General features: G+C 42.6%; 1 protein-coding gene across 6 annotated transcripts in view; it reads right to left on the bottom strand.

Moving 5' to 3' along the window:
• The window catches only part of LRP1B (LDL receptor related protein 1B), a 2,177,452-nt gene that overhangs the window by 902,019 nt on the left and 1,248,975 nt on the right, over positions 1-26,458 (bottom strand). For all 6 annotated transcript variants that reach the window (XM_082262163.1, XM_082262161.1, XM_082262165.1 and 3 more), the window contains exons 19-20: positions 9,743-9,823; positions 6,118-6,285 (exon numbers count right to left, since the gene is read on the bottom strand). In XM_082262163.1, the coding sequence (XP_082118289.1) occupies positions 6,118-6,285; positions 9,743-9,823 (249 nt within the window). The remainder of the gene's footprint in view (positions 1-6,117; positions 6,286-9,742; positions 9,824-26,458) is intronic.

Genomic DNA, 26,458 nt, shown 5'->3' with positions numbered 1-26,458 from the left:
GCATTGTGGTATAATTGCAATCTCGCTCCCACATGCGCTAGTTAGATGCTAATAATGATTCATTTAAGCCGCGCAAGGACAGGAGATATATACCTTACAATTAAATTAATGCCAGCGTTCATGCTATGAAACCCCTATGTTGATGCTTAGAAGCATCATTTAAATGTAATCAATGCTCAATTTGGGCAATTCAAACCCATTCAGAGCCATTTATAAGAGAGTAACGCACTTGGTTCTGCAAAAATCAGAAGGAGGCAGAAACGTTTGCAGAAAGGTTATGTTTTCCGCCACGGCATGTGCCAAATCTTATTTTCGAAGTGTAACAAATTTGCTGCTTTCTAAATGCTTTTTGTCATATTTAAGGTTGATGGTCAACGTTATGATGTGTTCATTTTCATTTGAATTATGGTTTAGATGTTTCAAATGTTCTTCAATAATCCTCCAATTAAATTATTAAAAAAAAAAGAGGGTAGAAGCATTTTCCGTCAAAGGATAGCAAATTGCATCAAAGCAGAGGGAGACATTAATCCGCTATTAATCTTTGACTACCCACAGACAAAGATTGTATTATCTACAGAGAACATTTTGTGATACGTTTTATACCGCCAGTTTAAGGAAAACTTTGCAGAGAAATATTTGGGGGGCAACAATATTGGAATATCAGATTTCTTTTTTGAAATGCTAATTTTCTGTCTGTCTCTGTCTTAAATACATTCTGAATGATTCACCTGAAATAGGCATGGAGCAAGTGAAGTTAGAATCCCCCCCAACCCCTCCTTTCCCTTTCTTTCTTTTTTCACCCACATTTTTTTCTGATCCTATAAAAAGGATGTGCTTTGATACCACTTTTTCCACAGTGGACCTCAATATACAATATTGCAGTGTTGCATCCTTTCTGGTTTTACTGACCCTTTTGTGGTGTGGGCCCCCCCCCTCCCCCACGGGCCAGGTAGGCCTGTTTCTGATTGAGTCACTTCTCTGCTCCTGCCTTTGTCCCCTGGATGTATATTTTTGGGTTGGACCTTATAAGGTATGAATTACTACCCAGACATGGATTATTATAATATTATTCAGACATTGTATTATTATTATTATTATTCAGGATTTCTATAGTGCCAGCAGTTTACGTAGCGCTTTACAGTGTTAAATACAAGAGGATTAAGAGGGCCCTGCTCAGAAGAGCTTACAATCTATTGTATATAATTTATAGATATATTTTGTATATATATATATATGTATCAATTTACTTTATTTTGTATTGTGCATTATGATTTGTCTCTTTTGATTTTGCTCCATGCTGTAAACAATATATGTGTGAGACCATAAAAAGTCCGGAAGAATCCGATGTCTAATCACGAAACGCGTAGACTTTGGTTCTCATTTTTGTATATAATCTGTATTGTTCTCTAAAAGTCTTGTTGATGAGCCTTTTTTTCAATTGATGTTTTTTTTTTTAACTGATTTTGGTCCAAATTGTATAAAGGACTCTTTGAATAAAAATGATTAATATGGTGTCTGTAAACTCTCAAATGATATAGTTTAAGTCCCCTTTGTTTTGTCTGTAAATTGGTATATTTATAAGTTGGGGATGATATCTCCATTGGTTCTTATAGCTAGGTCTATACCAGCTTCCCACCTCTACTATTTGTAATGGTATTTTTTTTTAAGTTAAATTACTCGATCTGCATTCTCATTCATTTCTCCACAATGAGATGTAATACTATAAATGCAGATCCATTGTGGTGTGTAGGTGAATGGGGATGTATGTTGGGGCAGCATTCAAAGAAGAATGGGACGACAACATAGTGCGGTTTGTATGTCATTGTTTGACACTAATCTTTTAGGTGAGGGTGGTTGGGTGGGCAGGGAGCAGTGTGAAAGTGGTAGGTGCCAGGCAGTAAATTTTGGGCAAAGAAGGCAGCGGGCAGCGAATTTGTGCTGAAGAAGGTTCTGGGCAATCAAACCATCTAAAGAAGGTGGGGGAGTGAACCTAGATAAAGAAAAAAGTCCATTGGTTGAAATGCATCGGAAGTGACTTGTGACACCGGAAATAAACTTATCAAGCACAGGAAGTGCTGTGGCGGCCATTTTAACTGTGATTTTTAGGCGTTTTTTTTTTACAGTGATTGTTTGTAAGTAGATTGTGAACATTAAACTTTTTGCTGCTGCACTTTGGGCCCTGTTGTATTATCTTGCATGAGTGAGTCCTTACCCTGGAGGGTGGAGGATCGGAAAGAGTAATAATTACATTGTTTACTTGTAACACTCTGGTAAGGTGCATGGTATGTCTTTATCTATAGCAGGTGGCTTGAAATAATATTTCACTTTTTGGGAACTTAAGCATGTGATAATATGTGAGAGGATTGGCACTTTGCACATTTTTAAAAAAAATCTTAAACCGATGTTACACTATTTTTAATTTTTTTGAGGAGATTTGTGTTTTGTTTGGATGTGGAAGCAATTGAAGTTTATATAATCTTGCCCCTTTGTCTTTCGATATTTCTCACAGACAGGAGGGAAACATCTCAAAGAAGCTTCATCAGAGGGGACATCACTGGAGTTGCTTGACCAATTTTGGACTTGGGAATGCTATAAATCCTTTGGAAGGACACTTTTTGGACTGGGACATCAAGAGTGCATTTTGTTTATTTATAGTGAGTGCTGTATATAGATAAAGAAGATGATGGTGGTGGTGGGGGGGTCAGCAAACTTTTTTAAAGAATATGGGGGACATGAGCTAAAGAAGGTAGAGGCAGTAAACTTAGATAAAGAAGGTCTGGGGGAGGGGCAATAATTCGATCTAAAGAAGGTAGGAGGGTTGCAGTGAACTGATTTAAAGAAGGTGGAGTGCAGTGAAACAATCTAAAGAAGGTGGGGGAGGGCATAGAGATGTTCTAAAGAAGGTAAGGGACAAGGGGCAGTGAATTGATTTAAATAAGGTGGTGTACAGTGAAATGATCCAAAGAAGGTGGCGTACAGTGAAATAATGCAAAGAAGGTAGCATAAAGTGAAGTAATTGTGCTGACCCATGAGAAGCACATCTGAGGCTTCTTCTTCCAGTAGAGTGTCCCAAAAGGTTGCGCTGACCAATAAGCATTTGCAATTGGGAGCATTATGTTGGATACTCACTCCTGGGCTAGGTATTGTGATATACAGTTTACAAACCGACATACTAGTAGCACAGGGCATCATGACCACTATGCGCAGTGGGGTCTGGAGGTGTGGCCAGGAGTCACTCATTGGTTAATGCAACCGCATGACCTTTCTGACAAATAAGAAGTGCTTCTTTCACCTGGGATGCTCTTCAGATATGCTTCTCATGGGTCAACCCAATCACATGGTTGCGCTAACCAATGAGAGCTTGCCATAGTGAATATTATTATGGATACTTGTGTATTGTGGTGGGGTATCACAACAGGCTCTATGTAAAGCGAGGTCTGGGGATTTGGCCAGGATATTTGGAGTTAGTTCACCTTTTAATTTTTCTTAAAAAAAGTGAACTTACCCTTTAAGTCCAGTGGCTTAGTGGGTAGCCCTTACAGCACTGGGGTCCTCAGATTGTGATCCCAACCAGGACACTATCTGAATGGAGCTTGCATGCTCTCCCTGTCCTTGCATGGGTCTTCATGGGTTTTACTGTTATTAAGGCTACTCAGGGGCGGTTGACAGCCCAAACGCCCAAGCATTTAACCCTTTAAGCTTGACGTGCTTGTTCTACAACATGATAGCCATAAGCTGTAACCATTGCTTTCAACTAGCCAAGATTCCTCACCACCTGGTAGTCTTGTCATTAGTGGATTAGGGAGTTGGACACAGGAGAGTTATTTCCCAATGTATCAGGTTTTTAAAAGGAAATGCTAGTGTTGTATGCAGTGGCGGCCCGTCCATTGGGAGAGCAGGGACTCCGCCCCCCCGTCCATGCGTCCGGCCCCCTAATCTACATGCAGGGCGCCAGACACATGGATTCCAATGTCTTTTTTTTTTTTTTTGAAGCACGTGATTAGAGCAGCAGAGCACTGCGTCCTGAGCCCACCCATATTCGCAATTGTCACACGGATCCTCCTCCTGGCCAATCAGGAAGTGGGTCCTGAGACCCATTTTCCAATTGGCCGAAAGGAGAAGCCATGTCTATGGCCAAGGAGGAGGAGAAGGAGGGAGCTGCTGCTGCCTGCCTGCCCTCCACATGTTTAGGGTGAGTGAGCCGGTGACCGGGGGGAGGGTATGGTGTGCAGGCTGGTGTGGTCCGGGGGGAGGGTGATCCATCTGCCACCCTCCGCCCCCGGCTCATGGAGCACCGGCCGCCACTGGTTGTATGATAGAAAGAAGGTAAAATGTATACGACAAGCATGTGCAGGGTTAGTCTAGGAGGAGGGGAGTTCCCACTAGGAGTCAGGAGGAGTCAATAATTGAAGACAGAGAGCGTTAGATCCAAAAAAAAGTCGAGGGAAGGAGGGAGTCCAAGTTGCAACTTTAATTGTTTAGGTAACTACAAGTGTTTTCTGCTATTGGTATACATTAAATATTCAAGGAAAAATCTTGGCATGTTAAATGAGATCATAAAAAAGACTGCACAGAAAGCAATTTTTACCTTCAGCCTTCGCATAGTATAAAGGAGAAAGATTTATGAAAAGGCATAAAAAAGCAGTTGCTTTCAATAGTATTTTACACTCGTATAAACACAATATTAATGTCGGCTTTTGCATTCGGTACGGGGCTATGGAGCTCTGTCACTCAGCAAACTGTGTCCTCTAAAATTTAATGTGTGTCAGACTTCAAGAAATACCCCAACTTCTGTTCACACAAAAAAATGGACCATACAAAGTAATAACATTTAAATCCGTGAAATTAAACTTTTTACTTGCGATAAACACTAAAATCCTCAATTTTAGCTTTTCAGAGCTTGAGGGGCATAAAGCTGTGTATAATATAGACTTTTGTAGAATGCCTTACAACAGTGTTCTCTAGCCAGGAGCTTGGGAGCCACATGGGAATGGGAATCTCATCTACCTTTAAAGTAAATGTATAAATATATACATAAAGTCACTTTATTAATTTACTGCTATGCTGTGAATAGCGTATTGGAATTCAAAATCCTGGTGTTCAGCTCTGTTTAAAAACAACTAAAAGCTTCAAAAGTGCTGACAGCCCCCACCTGTCTTTAATGTCTTTACCTAGAACTATATGTCCCAAGAGTCCTTCCCCTATACAAAGTGACCCATGTCACTAAAGGTGTAGAGTATATGATCTTGCAAAGTAAATTTCCACTTATCTTAGTAAGTAAGGTGAAACAAAGTAAAAAAAAAAAAAAAAAAACATGCAAGGAATATTCAATTATGTGCAAGGAAAATAAAGTGGAGTTCCACCCAATTTTTAAAGTTCGCCTCCCCCCACATTGCTGATCACATTGCCATTAATCAGTGGAATGTTTATTTTTTTCAAAGCTTATAACTTTTTTTTTTTGGTATTAGACAGGTGCACTTCTGCTGTGCCTCGCCATGTATCATATCCAATTGCTCGTTGGCTTCTGGGATATAAGTGTCATCAATCCCAGGACTCAATGGGCCGCCTCCGCAATTGTAGGCAATGAGGACCCATTGGACCCAGGCAGAACTTTGAAAGGGGCGGCAAATTGACACCTAATACGTTTTTTCCAGCAGTTTTATGTGTCATCAGTTTGCAATGCCTTACAGGTGGCATTTCCCCATCTCATACTGCCGCCGTAGTGCAAACTGATGTGAAAACATCCCTTTGCTTGATCGTGGACGTCAGACATCAGCACTCTCCATCTCACGCAGGGCAGGCTGGATCTTCTAGGGTGGAGGTTGCAACAGATACAGGAGTGACAGGAGGACCAGGACAGAGAGTGGGTGTTTGGTGGATCAGTCCGGTGTTATGGAAGAAGATAACAGTATATATATTATTTTCTAAATGTTATATTTATATAAATTAATGGATGTGGGAGCCTTTTGGTGGGCGCGATTTTTTTTTTCTTGACGAGGAGGGGCAGAATTTCATTCTTGGACCCATGCAGCACAATGTCTTGGGCCAGCCCTGAGCCTTAGACATTCAAAGATGGGATTAGTTTATATATCTAACATTTACAATAGTAACACAAACCTGTTTTGGAGCAGTTGGCATGGGTCTCATCACTAGAGTCTTCACAGTCATTGTCTCCATCACACACCCAGTGCGCAGGGATACAACGATCACTGGAACACCGAAACTGCTTATCCGAACACGAAACCGAACATCCCGATTCATCGCTGCCATCTCCACAGTCATCATCTGAAAACAAGAGATTTTCTATTGATTATGATGTGTAATAAAATGATTCCCCAATTGGATTACCTGTGGTAGGTGCTGTGCCCTTGCATGAAAGATATTCTCTAGGGTTTGTTCACATGAGCCCACTGAAGAGCTACAATAAATGCAGTGGATTGCTTTTCAGAGGTCATTTGACAGGGGGTGAGGAGGCAATAGGTCACCGCCTCACCGCTTTAACCCTATAATTGCCGCACTACCACACCACAATCTCTGTGGCGTAGCCTCATAGAACTGTACTGGTCATGTTTGGCAGCAGCAGCACCAGCAGAAAGTGAGATGCTATTTTAGGTTTGCCCTGGACGCAAAGCACAGAATAATGCCTGCGGCATGAGTACAGCCATGGGCGGCTGTATGTTAGTGTTCAGGTGGGTGGTTGTGGGGGGGGGGGGGGATTTGAAGGAGGCAAAACCATGGTCTAACCACCTGGTTTTACTTTTTCCAAATGCCATACATTTTTCTAGTTATTTTTTTTTATTATAGCTGCAGTCAGCCTTGCTGTTTTTATTTTGTTGGTGTGATTTCTTCCACCAGATGTTGGTAAATATGTTCCAGCAGACTGTGCTTAAGAAGTAACACTTTGTTCTATATTCAAAAATGTTGCTGCATGAAAGCCTCAGCCTTCGCACAGTTGATGCGAATAATCCACGTAGTGTGTGCAATATGTGTATTTCCTGTGAATGCTAGCTCCATTGGGTGGCCATAATGCAGCATTTCCTTGAGTTCAGTATTTCAGGAAAATACCACATAATGCCCAGTAAGCGGAGCTGACAATCATATGACCTACATATATTAGACAAATTATGGGAATTTTTTTCCATGGCTGTGCCAATTCTGAGGCATCTGCATGGTGATTTTTTATATATAACTAGACCCTGAAATGTTATTAATATTTACCAATCCAACCAATAATAAATATATGGAGGGAAGGCGATGTGTACTGATGAGGTGTTAAATATTTGACTTTTTCTCCTGGGCTCAGACCCTAGGAGGTTGTGCAAGTAATGTCTCCCCTGGGCTCAAGATGGAAGCTACTACAAAAAATTCCAAACTCACTTACCAGCTAGCCTGCAACAAACCAAATTGTCCTGTCTCACAGTTCATGTTAAAAATAGGGGTTTAGTTTGCACACATTTGCAAATATATGTGTAAGCAGCAGAGGCCACGCCAGGGCACCCCAGGGTACTGCAGTCCTAACTCTATAATTTTAGAGAGTCTCCAAAGTTGGAGCACACATATAATATCGGATAGAATGAGGGCAGGTATGCCCGGAGGGAGCCCACCCCTTCCTAAAGGTATAGGGATGCATTGGACACCCAGCAATAGTACAATGGTAGCGAAGGTATCCAGTGCGTCCCCTTACCAATTCACCAACAGTACAAACAAATAGCAACCACCCCAACCTATAACATACCTATAACATATTAAATATGTGCTCCAACTCAGGAGACTCTCAAAATTTATAGAATTAGGATTGCAGTACACTGGGGTGCTGTGACTTGGCCTCTGCAGCTTACACATATTTGCATATGTGTGCAAACTAAACCCCTGTTTTTAACATGAAACATAGAAACATGGCAGGAAACAGACAGAAGTAGTCCATCAAGTCTGCCCGCTTTTTTTTTTTTTTTTTTTTACATTATTGTCTAAGTATAGATTTATGTTTGTCCCAAGCATGTTTGGAGTCATGAACTGTGAACTCTTAGACACGGTCAATTTGGTTTGTTGCAGGCTGGTTGGTATACCTACTTTCATCATCATGGTATCACTGTGCTTGATTAGCCAGAAAACTCATCTGACCTAAACCCTTTAGAGAATTTGTGGGGTATTGTCAAGAGGAAGATGAGAGACACCAGACCCAACCATGCAGATGACCTGAAGGCCGCTATCAAAGCAACCTGGGCTTCTATAACACCTCAGCAGTGCCACAGGCTGATCGCCTCCATGCCACGCCGCATCGATGCAGTAATTCATGCAAAAGGAGCCCCGACCAAGTATTGAGTGCATACAATACTGTACATGGACATACTTTTCAGTAAGCCAACATTTCTCTTTTAAAAATGCTTTTTTTTTTTTTTTTTAATGGTCTTATGTAATATTCAAATTTTCTGAGATACTAAATTTTGGGTTTTCACTCCTAAAAATTAAAGTAAGAAATGCTTTAAATATAACACTCTGTGTGTAATACATCAATCATATATACTCGAGTATAAGCCAACTTTTTCAGCATGTTTTTTTATGCTAAAAAAGTCCCCTTCGGCTTATACTCGAGTCACGGTCTCACTTACCTTCTCCCCGGTCAGTGCGCTTGCGCTGCCGCTGCTCGGAAAGCCCGTACACGTTCAGCTATTCCCGGGCAGACGTCGTATGCACAGTGACGTGTTGGCGCTGGGCAGCGCCATTTTTAAATATAAGGCGGAAAGGTAAGTGAGACTCCTCCGCAGCCCCTGCATTTCCTTAGGAGATGAAGTGCTGCGCCATGCCTGTACCATCTGTGCCATGCCTGTACCATCTCCTGTGCCATGCCTGTACCATGCCTGAACCATCTCCTGTACCATGCCGGAACCATCTCCTGTACCATGCCGGAACCATCTCCTGTGCCTTGCCTGTACCATCTCCTGTGCCATGCCTGTACCATGCCTGAACCATCTTCTGAACCATCTCCTGTACCATGCCGGAACCATCTCCTGTGCCATGCCGGAACCATCTCCTGTGCCTTGCCTGTACCATCTCCTGTGCCATGCCTGTACCATCTCCTGTACCATGCCTGTACCATCTCCTGTACCATGCCTGAACCATCTCCTGTACCATGCCTGAACCATCTCCTGTACCATACCCACAGCCCTGCATCTCCTGTACCATGTCCGATGCCCCTGCACCATGTCTGCAGCCCCTGTTTTGGGTCTCGTGGTGGTCCAGTTGGGTCCAGTAGCTGCTGCATTTCCCAGCCTAGGCTTATACTCGCGTCAATATGTTTTCCCATTTTTTTGTGGTAAAATTAGGTGCCTCGGCTTATATTTGGGTCGGCTTATACATTGAGTATTCACTTTTTTAATTGAATTACTGAAATAAATTTGCTTTTTGAAGATGTTCTAATTTAATGAGATGCACATATATATATATATATATATATATATATATATATATATATATATATATATATATATATATATTTTTTTTTTTTTTTTTATTTCTGGCTGTCACCTGAAGTTGAAGCAGCACAGACATGCTTGCATTTTCATCATCATCAGTAACACTAAAACACATATTTTAACACAATGAGCACAGTGTATATTATATACAGCAAGGCTATATGGTGATAATTAAGTGCTGCAGTATTCTTGAAATAGAATGGGAAATTGCTATATGGTATTACCCACATCTGGAGTAAATGGAGACACACACCAAGTACAATACTCGCCTGAGTCACATCGCCATTTGTGGCTGACGCATCGTCCATTTTCACAAACAAACTGCGTCACAGGATCACAGGTCTGCAGCTCTGCAGGGGAAACAAATTCAAGTTACTGATTAGATGAGGAATTTAACTTTTACGACAAAACAGAATTTACACAGAGCAAGAAATATTCATACAAGACAACAAAGCGACAGGGAAGTTAAAGATAAAGGACCACATCTCCACCTGCCTTACCTACTTAGTGGCAATTTTAACATTACAGAAAGGCTATACATTTATTTTGTTACACAATGTATCACCAGCCAGGTTCCTAAAGTGATGCTAAACACACATTAACTTTCATGTACATTGCCCCTTCTATTTCTGTATGTGGATGATGGCTCTGCAATTATTTTAATAAACAAAAGCATCTAAGTACCTTTTTCCTAATCAATTTATAGATGTCTTTCCCAGCCCGTCTGCAGAGAAACACAAGCAGGAGGAGCTTCTAGTCCTCTGCTGTTGGTCAAATTTTCAAAAAAAAAAAAAAACAGCCATTGGAATACAGAGTAAAAATAATATCAACAAACAGTTTTAACCACTTAAGCCCCGGAAGATTTTACCCCCTTCCTGACCAGGGGGTATTTTGCGATTCGGCACTGCGTGATTTTTTTTTTTTTTTTAAAACATTTTATTGAGGTAAAATGGTATGACATGACAAGTGAACATCCTTTTTAAGCAATACATAGTGCATCAAAAAGAAAAGCAAGGTAAACAGCAACAGTATGCACCGTGAATAAGGTCGAGTAAACAGACCTCGTCATAATCATACAGTGAAGTACAGGAATGTACAAGATCAGCACAAGTCAGGCAATATAGACCGGTCAGTAAAGTGAGGACAATCTTGGTCCCCATACTCTTGGTGCCGGGCCATGGGGATAACACATAAACAAAAACAACAACAGAAGAAAAACCCATGGCGACCTCCACCATGACTGGGCGTGCGACGGATAAGGCTCCTCCAAGGGCAGTGGTGGTTGCCCCCACATGTCCGGACACCCCCAAGGGGGAACATGCTGTATCCGGGCATAGGGGGCACCCATCAAAAGCATATATGCCGTCTCGGGGTGGGTAATTCCGAAGAAACCCACATAAGGGGTCAGTGGAGGTGAGTGTTCCGGCCCGTGGGCGGAGTCGGGTCTGCGGCTTGGGGGGAGCAGAGGAGCATTCGGGTGTGGGGGGGGGGGGGGCGGGAGGGAGAGGAAGGAGGGGGTAGGAGGGTCGAGGGAAAGACATGAGGAGAGGACGTTAGACAGGAAGAAAGAGAGTAAAGGGAGAATAAGGAGAGAAATAAACAGATGGGGGGCATGAGGCCCGTGGTATTCGTGAGAGGGACTCGATCAACTAAGTGTAATCAGTGGCCGACGGGAGAAGATGTCCGAAGCATCCCACGTCCGGTAGAATTTAGCTAGCATCTAGGATGTAGTGGTCAGTCTCTGGAATTCAGGAAGAGTTATAAAGTGGCACTGCGTGACTTTAACGGACAATTGCGCGGTCGTGCGACGCTGTATCTAAACGAATTTGGCGTTCTTTTTTTCCCCACAAACAGAGCTTTCTTTTGGTGGTATTTGATCACCTGTGCGATTTTTTGATCACGCGCTATAGACAAAAAAAGAGCGTAAATTTTGCAAAAATAGCAATATTTTTCACATATTTTTATATGAAATTCCCCCCCAAAAAAATGTAAAAATCAAAATTTTTTAACATTTTCGGCCAATTTGTTTTATGCTACCTATGTTTGGTAAAAAAAATCGCAAAAAGCGTATTTTGATTGGTTTGCGCAAAAGTTATCGCGTTTACTAACAAAGGGAAAGATTTTTGTCATTTTTGTTGTTTTTTTTTTAACGCGTAATGGCGGCGATCTGCAATTTTTTTGCGGTACTGCGACATTGCTGCGGACAGATCGGACCCTTGACTGACATTTTTGCCACTTTTGGGGCTACCAGTGACATTTCTACAGTTATCAGTGCTATACATATGCACTGTTACTGTAAAAATACACTGGCAGTGAAGGGGTTAACTTTTTTTTGAAAGGGAGGGTCTATGTGTGTCCCTAGGGGCGTGCTTTCTACTGTGATTGGCTGTGGCTTCAGATGTATGAAGAGTGATCAACGGTTCTACATAGTAGAACCGTATGATCATCCTTCATACACAGGGGAGAATGACAGGCAGCTTGTTTACACAAGCCGCCTGACTTTCTTCCTCTCCCCCGCCGATCGCAGAGTGACCGGCGGACATCGGGTCCCGGGCGCGGGGGGGTCCGTGACCACGCGGGAGCGGGAGCGCGCCTCCGGGGGCGCACGCTCGCTCCCTAGACCCTCACAAGCTAGTGACGTAGCCCTACGTCACTTTGCCTGTGAGGGGCTGACCGCCGACGTAGATAGTCGTGCGGCGGTCGGCAAGTGGTTAAATTGTCATACAAATATATATTTTAAATAAAATCTTTATTATTTTGTGGAAATAACATGATGTGGGTGGATTTCTGCAAGTCACAGGCTGTGTCACACCCCTCCAGTCTGTGTCTTAGAATAACAGGGAGGTGATGCCACCATTAATCTACATGTAATATCCCACCTCTATTGTGTTTAGCTGATTAGTGGGCATGGAGGAGGAGAGAGGGAATGGGCTGTCATTTACTACTGTGTATACGCCCACATTTGTGACTCTATAGTCACATAGGCTGCTCAGATGTGATAGGGTGGAAATGCTCAGCATAGAAATGCACTGAAAACTGAGCATGTGCAGAGTTGCCACTACAGATGCAAAATCCCTAGCTGAATTGGGGACATGAACAGAAGGTGGAGATAGAGAGTTGCAGGATTAACAAGTTTTTTTGCAGAATACAGAAAACGAATCTCAGAGTGAGTATGAACAGCATGTGATACACCATTTATTGTTAGTTTTTTTATGATGTGGATTTAGTAACACTTTAAAAGTAGTGGTAAATCCACTTTTCCATCTGTTACCTACAGGTAAGCCTCTAACAAGGCTTAGCTGTAGGTACTGTGACTATCTCCTAAACTTGCACTGTTTAGGAGACATTCAGAGTGCATGCAGCCAGTGACGTCACCAGTGCATGCGCTCTGAAGGCTCGGCATACCGTGCCGGACCTTCAGAGCCCTTGCCATTAACACGTGGGAGTGACGTCATCGCACCCCCGGCCACTTATGTAGCCGAAGCACGCAAACCTGGAAGGAAGACCAGGTGGAGATAGAAGCCCTCTCAGTGGTAACAGTACAGTGCTGGAGGGCTTCCTTTTAACCACTTGCCGACCACCGCAAGTACATATACTGCGGTGGTCAGCCCCGTGCAGGCAAAGTGATGTATGGGTACGTCACTTGCCTGCGAGCCAATAGGGGGCGAGCGCGCGCCGCCGGAGGCGCGCTCCCGCCCCCGTTCGCTCACTGTAATCCCCGCGCGTGTGACCGCCGGACCCGATGTCTGCCGGTCACTCGCGATCGTCGGTTACAGCGGGAGAAAGGCAGGCGGCTAATGTAAATAAAGCCGCCTGTCATTCTCCCCTGTGTAAGAGCAGAGATTATATGGTCCTACTATACAGGATCGTATATCTCTGTAGTTACACAAGCAGCCACATCCCTGGACAGTTAGAATCACGCCCCTAGGGACACACTTAACCCCTCCTTCTCCTATAAAGTTAACCCCTTCCCTACCAGTGTCATTTTTACAGTAACAGTGCATATGTATAGCACTGATTACTGTAGTAATGTCACTGGTACCCCCAAAAGTGTCAAAAATGTCAGTCAAGGGTCCGATCTGTCCGCCGCAATGTCGAAGTCCCGCAAAAAAAAAAAAAAAAAAAAAAAACAGATCGCCGCCATTACTCGTTAAAAAAATAAAAAATAAAAATGACAAAAATCTTTCCCTTAGTTTAGGAAACGCAATAACTTTTGCGCAAACCAATCAAAATACGCTTATTGCGATTTTTTTTACCAAACATATGTAGCAGAAAAAAAATTGGCCTAAAATGTTAAAAAATTTTGATTTTTACATTTTTTTGGGAGGGAATTTCATGTGAAAAAATGTGAAAAATATTGTTATTTTTGCAAAATTGATGCTCTTTTTTTGTTCATATCGCATGATCAAAAAATCGCACAGGTGATCAAATACCACCAAAAGAAAGCTATATTTGTGGGATAGAAAGGACGTCAATTTCATTTGGGTACAGCGTCGCACGACCGCGCAATTGTCCGTTAAAGTCACACAGTGCCGAATCGCAAAATAGGCCCTGGTCAGGAAGGGGGTAAAATCTTCCGGGGCTTAAGGTGAGATGCATACCAGAACATTATGACATTGGCTTGCAGCAGATTTTTTTTTCTTTAACTATGGTTTACTACCACTTTAAGGGGGAGCAGTTGGGAACAGTAAAAAATAAGCGTAACTACCACCCCCCAAGCAAAAACGTACATTAGCCTTAATAGTAAAAGCTAAAATAACATTTTCTTTATTAAACATAAAACACACATTAGAACACTAATCTTCCTGTAATCTTCCTGTAATGTTGTGACTGTCTCTAAGTAGCTAAAGCAGATCAAGGTGTAATATCATTTTTATATCATCATGGTGTTCACACTTACAACAAGATTAATGATTTTTTGTTTCCTGTTGAGCAGAGAAGGATTAGCAATTTATGTACAGATAGAAGAGAAGGAACAATAGGAAAGTGGGGAAGAGAAAGGAAAATAGGAAGAAGTAAAATGAAACAAAGATAGTTAAAAGGAGAAGTATGGCCAAAGCTTTTTTGGTCATACTTCTCCTATGGATCACAGGCATGCAGTTCATTCTGCACTCTTGTCACCTAAACAACCACCAGAAGGGAGGGAGGATGGGAGGTTGTCCTGATGCAAGCTCTACTCTACTGAAGGCTTCTCTAGACAATCCTATGTCTCCGACCACTGAAGCTTCACCTGCTTTTGCCCAATCCACCAATCCAGTAAGTATCACTTTAATACTGTTTACTTTAAATCCACTAAAATCTACTCCTATGCCAAATTCCTTTTTACCCAGTCATGTCGGCCTTGTATCTAGGCTTTCCCTTCTCTTACTCCAGACCTAACTGTTCCTTAATTGGAAACACCAGAACTAAATAATTTGGAGGGGTATCCAGTGGTGTATTTAGGTTTTGTGCTGCCCTAAGCCTGACTAAACTTGTGCATCCCCGAATTTAAATATGACCCACCCCTTCCTGTAAAGACCACACCCCTTCCTGTTTATGATCCGCCCTGTCATCTGTAAACCACAGACCACAACCACAGTCTATCAGTGCCCATCAGCATAGCATTATCAGTTCCCATAAGTTCAGCCTCATCAGTGCAGCCTCTCAGTGCCGCCTCATTACTGCCCATCAGCGCAGCAAATCAGTGTGGCCTCATCAGTGCAGCCCCATCAGTGGCCACCAGTGCAGCCTATCAGTGCCCATTAGTGCAGTCTATCAGTGCATCATATCAGTGCCCATCAGTGCTGCCCCATCAGTGCAGCTTATCAGTGCTGCCTCATCAGTGGCCATCAGCGCAGCCTCATCAGTCGCAATCAGTGCAGCCTATTATTTCCCATCAGTGTAACATATCAGTGCCCATCAGGGCAGCATATTAGTGCAGCCCCATCAGTGAAGCTTATCAGTGCTGCCTTGTGCCCATCAGTGCAGCCTCATCGGTGCCCATCAGTGCAGCATATCAGTGCTGCTTTATCAGTGCAGCCTCATTAGTGCCCATCAGTGCAGTTTATCAGTACCCAGCATTGCCGCCTCATCAGTGCGCATATCAGTGCCCATCAGTGCAGCCTATTAGTGCCCATCAGTGCAGCATATCAGTTCCCATCGGTGCAGCATATCATTGCCCTTCAGTGCAGTATATCAGTCCTGCCTTATCAGTACAGCCCCATCAGTGGCCATCAGTGCAGCCCTATCAGTTACCATTAGTACAGCCTTATGTCACTGGATTAGTAAGATTACTCCTTTCTTTTAAGATATTTGGACTTGTGTTTGCTGCCACTGATTGTAATCATAGGATTATTTCACTTATTTTTATAATGACTAGGAAGTCCGGAGTCATTATACAAATAAGTGAAATAATCAGTGGCAGAAAACACAAGTCTAAATATCTTATAAGATTGGAGTAATCTTACTAATCCAGTGCCATATTGTGATAGGACATATGAGGTGAGCAGGTCCAAAATATTATTGCCATCATATACAATTAAAAGTTTTAATTGTATATGATGCAATTCAATATTCTCGCTCAAGGACAAGGATGATTAAAGAAATTAAATTATATTATTGACACGATGCCTGCCATACCTGGGGGCAGAGGAGGGTAGGCGGAGAATTAGACTGCAGTGCCACACTTAATAGCATTGGCGGCCGTCGGACCAGTTGTATTAAGTGTGGTCGGCGGCCTGTGGTCTGTCCAAATGTCCTCACCCGCTGGTGTTAACATACTGGCAGGTAGCAGTGTGACCGCTTTATGGGGGTGCCAGACTGATTTACCTCCTTGACCCTGCCCTCTGGCCCAATTCGCCCCATAAGACTGGCACTATACTAAAATTGTAGTGCAAGCCGGTGGGGACCCTTTTCGTACAGGAGACAGGAGGAGGCTGGTTTTTTTTTTTGAGCAGGGTGCAGCTTTTTTGCTGCCCGCCTGCAAAGCGCCTCCCTAGGCCTGGGCCTTGTTGGCCTAGGCCAAGATACAGCACTGGCTGAGTATCCACATACGTTTAGCCATATAGTAGGTGTAATGATTTGGTGTCACCAAGATGTTGGGCAAAGAGTGTATTTGTTTTTCACCATGTAGCAGAGAAAATGTATAAAAGGCCACCAGAGTTCATAGCTGCAGGAATGTTGCAACTGCCACTAAGTAGCAGATCGAGGTGTAATATAACATTTATATCATCATGGTGTTCACACTTACAACAATATTAATGAATTTTTATTTCCTGTTGAGCATAGAAGGATTAGCAATTTATGTACAGAGGGAAGAGAAGGGACAATAAGAGAGCGGGGAAGAGAAAGCAAAATAGAAAAAAAAGATAAAAGGAGAAGTATGGCAACACTTCTCCTATGGATTACAGGCGTGCAGTTCATTCTGCACTCCTGTGACCCAAACAACCACCAGAAACAACAACCAGAAACACGAAGGGAGGGAGGGTGTAAAGTTGTCCCGATGCAAGCTCTCCTCTGCGCTACTAAATGCCTCTCTAGGTCATCCAACGTACCCGACCACTGAAGCTCCAGATGTTTCTGCCCAATCCATTAATCCAGTATCACTTTAATACTGTTTAATCCACTAAAACTTCCCCCTATGTCAAACCCCTTTTTACCCAGTCGTGTCGGTCCTGCATAGTTGTCTCGGTCCTGTATCTAGTCTTTCCCTTTTATAACTCCAGTCTCCAGACCTTACTGTACCTTAATTGGAAACACCAGAACTAAATAATTTGGAGGGGTATCCACATACGTTTAGCCATATAGTAGGTGTAATGATAAGGTGTCACCAACTTGTTGGCCAATGAGTATATTTGTTTTTCACTATGAAGCTGAGAAAATGTACAAAGGCCACCATAGTTCATAGCAGCAGGAGATGTATTCCGGCGGAGAGAAAGGAAAGCCAGTGAAAATGTACAATTTATCAGTCGGTCTATAACCAAAAACACCCACTTTAGGCAGGCTGACTCTTTAAAGATTCTCTGCAAAGGGCTGTGCGTCGTAGTGGAAAAATGTAAAATCAATAAGAATATAATAGTAAATTCATTTTAAAAACCCACTTTCTGGCATTCTGTCCTAGCCTATATGTCACTGCAAATGTCTTTTGCGGCATGAAAAATAAATGCAGCTGTTTGTGATGTAGGTGTAAGCACTTGCAGGATTTATTCTAAAGGTTACTGTTTTTGTTGTATGCTGTCATAGCTAGTAGAGTCATTAGAATGTGCGTGTATTTTTCTCACCTCCGGATTTAGTTAGATTAGTACAGGGGGTGAAATTTACAGCGTGCTTAAAATGTTAACAGTTTTAAATTGAAGATCCTGCTTTTAAACCAACGATTCATCCACCCACACTATAATATTCTTCTTCCTTTGCTTAATAGTTATGTCCATGCCGGAAAGACATAAAGGAATACACCGTGGCATAATTTATCTACGTCTGGGAAGACTAAGCTATTCTTCAGAGCGCATGCGCCAGTGACGTCACTGGCTGCATGTAAGGTAAATATCTCCTAAACTGTACATGTTTAGGAGATATTTACAGTACCTATAGGTAAGCCTTATCATAGGCTTACCTATAGGTAAAAGTATCAGAGGAGGGTTTACTTCCTCTTTAAGCAGTAGTAAAGTTTACCCAGAGAACAAAACAAAATAAAAAAATCAAATCCTGCAAGATAAAGGCATAATATGCTTGTATTTATTGCATGCTAGATGCATACTAGCCCATAAGAAAGACTTACCTTGAAACTAAGCCTTCCATCGGCAGGCTGTCACCTCAGCAGAGGCTTCAATCTTCACCTAGTGTTCCTTCCAGGCTGATGCTACTTGAATTGCCAAGCCATGATGATGTCATGTGTGGGAATCACTATTTAAAGCACAGGGCTCTGAAGGAACGGCACGGGTATGCCATTCCTTCAGAGCGCTTGAGCCGGCATCGTCAGCGGCGGCTGCTCTCTAGAATATCTCCTAAACCGTGTACGTTAAGAAGATATTTAATTAACCTACAGGTAAGCTTTATTAAAGGCCTATCTGTAGGTTAGAACAAACATTCAGAGTTTACTACCACTTTAAAGGTCATGCAATCTATTTTTTAATAAATCATTTTTTTTTTTATTGTGTTTTTCTCCCCTGTAACTTCCTCCACAAGCTTCCGAACCTCTCCTTTTTTCCCTTGTATGGAAGAAGCAGTGGACGTTAGTTGGGGTCATAAGAACACTACAAATCCTATAGTCCATAGTCCATCTCAGAAGCAAGCAAAAGAGGTCAACTCTGTTCCTACATACAGTGGAACCATGGAGAATGAACATGGCCACTCTCTAACAGGAAGTTGGCAGCAAATAAAATAAATAAATGAAATTAGGAGATCTGGAGGAGGCTAAGAGCAACATAAGTTATTTCCTCAAGTTAGGAACACATGCTTGAATAGTTTTTTTTTTTGTTTGATTGTTTTAAAGGAGAAGTGTAGGATTTAAAAAAAAAAAAAAGAAACTCACCTATATGGCTGCTGCATTGGACCCATGCTGTAGCTGTTCTTTGCCGGCTCTAAGGTCAAGAACCCAGCATTTTCATGATCACTGAGTGCTCAGTTCTTGGTCTTCACTGAGCACTGCAGAGAGTGGTGGCTGTGGGGTTGATTTACTAAAAATGGAAAATGTGCAAAACCTGGTGCAGCTCTGCAAAGAAATCAATCAGCTTCCAGGTTTTTTGTCAAAGTTTAATTGAACAAGCTGAACTCAGGAGCTGTTCACTTCAGCTACCAGGCACAGCTGGAGAAGATTTTGCACTCTCCAGTTTTAGTAAGGGCTCTTTCACACGGGCGGTCCGATCAGATCCGCCTGTCAGTTTTTTAGGCGGATCTGATCGGATCCTCCATGCAGCTCTATGGGGCAGCGGGTGTCAGCGGAGGTCACCTCCGATCCTGTGCTGAAATCTGGACGGATGGAAACCCTATTTTTCCATCCGTTCAGTAATCGGAGCGGAGCGGATCTGATGAGAGCGGACAAGCGGTCCGCTCTCCTCCGATCCCCCATAGAGGGCAGCGGGTGCTGAGACACCTCCCTCTCCGCTCTGCAAGCGGAGACGGAGCTGTCATCCGCCCGGCTCAGCGGGGATCGCGGATCGATCCCCGCTGAGCAACACGGATCCGCCTGCGGAGGCGGACCGTGTGAAAGAAGCCTAAAGCAACCTCTGTCAGTCACCAGCTCACTGCTCTGCCCCTCCAGAGCTCACTGGAGTGCCGAGCTGTGATGGAGGCAGGAGAGGCTAGCTCAGTCTCCCAGTGGCACGCTGAGAGACTGAGCCAGATCCCCATCCATGGCATATCAATGGAATGTGTTTTCAACTGTAGATCGATTATTCCTATTGGCATAGATCGATTGGAAAATAAATCAATCATGCATAGCCACGACTACACTGACCACCAAAGCAAGGGGGCAAATTTCCACCAAAAAAACAATATTAGAGATCATTTTTACAACGACCACTAATGTTAGGAGACACCACAAATTTCACTGTTTGTGTTTCTTATGTGTTATCATTTATTTAATTTCAAGAATATTGGTGACAATTATTATGTTACATAGGTTAGGGGTGGTAAACAATGATCTGCCCTGGGTGTAAAGTATTCTAGGTATGTTATATTTTTATTCTTTTTATTAAAAGAAAGAGTTTCCTAAGACCTGAAAATAATTATAAGGGTCCTTTCACACGGGCTTTCCAATCTGGTTCACCTGTCAGTTTTTTAGGCGGACCTGATCAGACCCTCCAGTCTCCCCTATGGAGCAGCGGAAATCCGATCTGATCCTGCCTGAGATGGATGGTGGTCTTATGTTCCATCTGTCTGGTGGATTGGATAGGATTGCATGAAAACGGACAGGTAGTCAGTTTCCACCTGATTTCCCCTTAGAGGACAGTGGGACTGTGTCCGTGTCCGCTCTGCACAGTGGAGCGGACAGGACCTGTCATCCGCCTGCTCAGTAGGGATCAGTGGAGCAATCCCTCGCTGAGCAAGCAGAATTCACAGGACTGAGACTCCCGTGTGAAAGGGGCCTTAAGCCTCGTACACAAGCGTCGAAAATTGGCAGGAAATTTTCGTCCGCCGACCGATCTGCCGATTTTCGGCTTGTTAGAATGATGCTTCCGACAACCGACTCCGACTTTTCGGAACTAAAAAAATCTGGTGTGCAGGCTATATAATTTTTGTCCGCCGTCAAAACACGGCCGATTTTCGTGCAGTCAGTACAGATTTCGACAGGGAAAAATCTAATGAGCAAGTCTGGGCATGCTCAGAGAAGAAAGAACACAAAGAAAGCAAACCAACACATGACATCACTTCTGAAGTAGAATTTTGTCGGGCGAGAAAATTTGTGTGCAGTCTAGGCACATTCCAACCAACAAAACACAACTCTGGACAAAAGACGGATGACCGGTCGGCCGATAATCATTGCGTTTGTACGGGGCTTTAGGGTTCCTTCAATGTATTAAGGTTTAGAAAGGGCTGCTCTAGAGACACTATTTTCCAAAAGTGAGAGCTCTTCTGACATTATTCTCTGCTGTATTCAGCTTTCTTAGTATCCTTGTTATTCAAGTTTTTTTCTACTCATTTACTGTATTTATGGAGAAGATACAATGACTTCCCCTTTTAATAACACAGAAGACTGTGGTCCAGAAGGACCGCATTGACTCTGTTTTCTATACCAATAACCTTCACTCAGTGTATATATTTATCTTTCTTTTTAAGTCTTGTCTTTTAGCTGCAAATGACTAATCTGTGATATTTCACTCAAAATATTCCCCTGTTTCAATTAGTACAATTCTTTAAAAAAATGACTCAAAGCTGTAAAATGTAAAATGTTTTTCACTAGCTATCTGATATTAAGCAATTTAAAGTATAACTAAAGGCAACGATTTTCTTTTTTTTTTTTAGTTGTAAACAGAGAAGAGATAGATTAGAACAGCTAGTAGTTGTTTATTGCTGTCTGGATCCCCATTAGGGAAATTCAGCCTCTCTTTTATTCATGTTTGCAATTATTATTAAAAGTGAAAGTAAAAGAAAATCCGAAATTTGGGGTTGTCCCCAGAAAAGTAATAGAGGGGAAATCTTCCAATGGGGACAATAGTTCTGATGACCTAGAGGCCCTATGTTGAAGGGATTTCCTCTCATTTCCTGTTTTGGATATGGGACAGGAAGTAAAGGTAAATCCCCCCAGTAAGACACAGAGGGAAAAACAATTGACAGGCCATGAACCTACTTTACTCTATACAAAATGACAAAAAAATGTTTGCCTCTAGAAGTACTTTAATCCTTACCCTGGGGCTTTATAAAGCAGATTCAAATCCAATTGTTTGCAAAGTGTACATTGTTTTAAAGAGAGCCAGTCAAGAATTAGTATTTGTTAAAATTTGAATCTCTAATAGAATAGAAGGGTGTCAGCAGAAGAAAAGATCAAAGGGTCCATTGTATCTGCCTCATGTATTTTTATTTTTTTTTATACTTTGTATCTGAATTTAGATCTATGTTTGTCCCAAGCATGTTTGAATCCACTTACTGTTAACTTATGAACTGGTATAGCTGGTGCTGTTTATAATGTGTGTTCTTATCACCCCCAACCACTGGCAAACAGCATAGCCAGGTCCTTTCTGAAGACTACACTGTGGATCAGCAATCACCTCTGGACTATGGCCCCTTTCACACGGGCTTTCCGATCCTGTTCGCCTGTCAGTTTTTCAGGAGGACCGGATTGGATGCTCCATGCACCCCTATGGAGTGGTGGATGTCAGCGGTGACCTATCCACTGACCAACTGCTATCCGATCCGATCCTGTCTGTGAAATCCACATGGATGGAAAACCAATTTTCCATCCGTCTGGAGGATCGGATCGGATGAAAACCGACAGGCAGTCTGTTCTCATCCGATCTCCCATAGGGGAGAGCGGGGATCTGACAGGTCTATCTCTGCACACAGAGCGAAGAAGGACCTGCAATCTGCCTGCTCAGCGAGGATTGGCGGATTGATCCTCCACTGAGCAAAACGGGGTCCGCCAGGTTATTTTCTTTAGCAAAACATTAGCTTCACAGCTATACTATTGTTTTCTGTTTATGTCTTCTGACTGCATGCTATTACTTGCATCAAGTGTAATTTTATTTTACGGTTGATGTCACTGAATGCAAGAAACCTCCACAGTGCACCAAACAAAGCCCCATATTCCCTCCTTTCGTGCATGCTAGTAATTTCCTCTGTCCAGCCTGACATTCCCTGACATTATAAAGACATTTTAAATCTTCCAAAACACCCCCCAAGGTATTTTATACCTTGTGAATGGATCCATGCACCTTAGTAATACAAATAATTATTTGCTTGAGAGAGCCTATATTTTTTTTCTCTTCAACACCGTAGGGCAGGTTTGCCAGCTCATCCTGTTAATTACTGACTTGTGTCTTAAGTGGGTCCTGCAGGTGATTAATTGAAGGTGAAGAGCTAATTACCTATGGGACCCATATCCTTCAGAGTGATTTGTCTGCCCCAGAAGCATCATTGATTCTAAACGTAGGGCAAAGCCTTAGGAGGTCTTGGCTGTGACCAGAAACAGTTGTTCTGCAGCAAACCTTTAACTCACCCTCTTGCCAGTAGTTAGATGGGCTGGGAACACCCACTGCTAAGCCACATGAATGTGGCGGCTTGGTGTTTCCGAAGCAACCATATATACAGTATGGATATATCTATGTTGTCGTTTCCATCTCTCTGCAATTCTATCAGTACCATGTTTGATACGCATGAATGCCATTCCATAGAATTTCTTTTTTGGCAATTTTTTTAGATTGCCAGGTCTTTCCTCAAGTCTCCCTAATTGGTTGACATGCAGAATGTCATACACATGTGCATAGCCAATTTGTATATATATTTGGGCCAATTGAGAGAGGAGTCAATTAACGTTACAGAATGTCTTTGGAATGTAGAAGTAAACCAAAGTACCTGTAGAAAACCTACATGGACACAAGGAGAACATGCATACTCTATTAAGATAGTGTACTGCCTGAAATTCAAATCAAGCACCTCGGTGCTAATTACTAGTCTCTACCAGTCCAAAAAATATATGCCTATTTTGTGTGCTCCATCTCTGACAAGCTCTATTCACTTTCCACAATACAACACAACAACTTCTGTAGGTCTCAGTATGGGTCAAAAAACCCAAACCCTTCCACACAGCATTCCTTTTGGAAATGTGTTTGATCAACAGCACAGTTCAATAGGAGCTCTGCATATAAACTAGTGATCGCCCAATATCGTTATTTTATTGCCTTTACCAATATTTTGGTCATCGCATATCGGTATCGGCCGATATCTGCCGATATTTTCGGACATTTTAATTTAAATTTTTTTATTTTTTACAGGTACTCTTGTGGAGGGATCTGGGGGTCTAAAAGACCCACAAACCCCCTCCTATGCACTTAAAATTATTCAAAATGCCAAGTTTGGCTGTTTTGAATGCTGTCATTTTTTTTAATTTGGCGCGGAGTACCCGGAAGTGATGTCATGGTATCACTTCCGGGTTTTTACATGGAGACCCGATCAGAGCCGAATGCGGCTTTGATCGGGTCTTCAGAGGCTGTGCAGGTAGGATGCCCGGGTCTCCTGGTGGGACGGGAGACCCAGGCGAGCCACGGAAGGCGGCGGGAGGGGGGGGAACGTCCCCTCCTGCTCCTTGTAATGACAGCCAAGCAGCTTCTCAGCCGCATCAGTTGTCATAAGTCAGCCGACCGTCGGCTATGGACGCCGGTACCGGGGTGATACCTCTAGCTGCAGGCTAGAGGTATTTGAAATCCATTCTTTTTTTTTTCTGACCTTTCTCCGAGATGTGTGGTGTCACTCACCTTTCACAAATTAGCTAGTAAAATCAGTATGTATATGCAGTAAAGTATGCTTGTTGTATTCACTGTGGAACCTAAGGGGTTACTCCTCCACATTGTGCAAAAAGCCTGTTTGATCCTGTCTTCTCTGATCCTCCCCTACTTCCACTGCCCCCAATCTATCTCCTGATAGCACAGAGCTTTTGGAATCACTCTGCACATGCTCAGTTTGGTGTGTATTGCAAGAAAGTTTTTTTTTTTTTTTTTCTGGGGGGGGGGGGGGGGTGCATGTTATTCAGCACAGAGCCAATCAGAACTGTCCAGACAGAATGTAAGGGGTCCTGTGGCCTCATAGGACAGTGAGAGTAGAATAAAAACTCCTCCTGCAAGCTGTAACCAGACACCGATAGAAGTCACAAGACTACTACTGTATATACTGCTGATTAAAAAATAAGGTATTTAGCAGTTTATATTTACTAAACTAATTGTATTTCTATGTTCTGTTTACTGATTCAGTCCAGACAGAGTGAGTGCAGGTTCTGGGTTTAGTAACACTTTAAGTGCTAAACACCACTAATTAGCACCATTTTATGTGACTTACTGCTTAATTATATTGATATGTTAATTGTTTTCTTTTATTTATATTAACAGAGAAGAATATGTCTCCAAGCAAATATTTCCGGAATGTGATAATTAATTGTAGATAAGTGTGCACATTCAGGCAAACGTGTGAAGATCTGCCCACTGATGCATTAGGCTGGACCATCACAGACTGTACAGTTTGAAGATTGTTACAAGAACTACAACTATTATTCGCTAAATTAAATCAACAAGGCCATCATTGATAAAATCACTCTTATAATTTAAGAAAACACTTGTGTATCTGATGCCAGTTAGTAATGCCTAAATTTAGATTTGCCAAGGGATTTTCATCTTGTCAAGTCTTTTTGTGACAAATCTTGTTATTAAATTCTGACCATTTTTATGGCTTACAGGCAAATTAATTTAGTTTGTAAAAAAAAAAAAAAAAAAAACAAGGGAAGGTGGGTACTGTCATGGGGGTATATACCAATGCTGCTGTCAATCAAACCCTGTAAAGGTGGGTGTCAGTAGATGCACACACAATGCCCCCATAGGAAGCAGCTTGCTATGGAGGCACTTAGAAGGGAGAAGGAGCTAGATGTGCCAGTGAGGGACCTCCGAAGGCTGCTCTAGACAAAACTATGCAGGACAGTACAAATACCCCCCAAATTACCCCTTTTGGGAAAGTATACAGTCTGAGGCATTTAGTGAGAGGCATGTAAGCTTTTTAAAGTTCTCATTTTTTTGTCACAATTTTTTGGAAAATTATAACATTGAATAATATATATATTTTTTATTTATTTATGTACTGTCGTTAGTGCAGTACAGTGTCATCATATGACTGGTGTGGCAGGACTGCGGTATTGCGGTGGACAATGGGACACTAATTGACACTTTTCAGGAACCAGCGACACTAATGAACAGTGCTAAAAATATGCACTTTCACTAAACTAATGACACTGTCAGGGAAGGGGTTAAACATCTAGGTCAGTGTTGGTGAACCTTGGCACTCCAGATGTTTTGGAACTACATTTCCCATGTTGCTTGAGCACTCTGCAGTGTAGTTGAGCATCATGGGAAATGTAGTTCCAAAACATCTGGAGTGCCAAGGTTCGCCATCACTGATCTAGGGTGATCGAAGGGCTAACTGAGCCTAACCAGTGTTTTTGTGTAATGAGTGTGGTGCTTTTACTAGGGGAGGACATGGATTTTATTCCCTGTTTTGCAGGGACACAAAATTCATCCCTTCCCCCGTCAGAATAGAAATTGCCTTGTTTACATAGGCAGAGCTCCATTCTGAGTCTCTGTCTGACGATCGGTGGGTGCTGGCAGACATCTAGTGCCCCGCACCCGAAGATTGGCTTCTGCTGTGAATAATCACCAGCAGAAGAGGCCCACAGGCACCCCCTGTAGGCAGAAAAGCAGAATCACGTATATATACGTGTATATTCTGTACAGGAGGGCCGTCCTGCTATGGGGCAGTCCAGAAGTGGGGATGGGGGGTTTCTGTAGACCAAATCTCGACCAAGCAGCCTAGGAGGA

Source organism: Pelophylax lessonae, assembly GCF_965119305.1.
Source record: "Pelophylax lessonae genome assembly, chromosome: 6".
NCBI lineage: Eukaryota > Metazoa > Chordata > Amphibia > Anura > Ranidae > Pelophylax > Pelophylax lessonae.
Note: the sequence above shows the minus strand (reverse complement) of the source record. Positions and strands in the feature narration are given on the sequence as shown.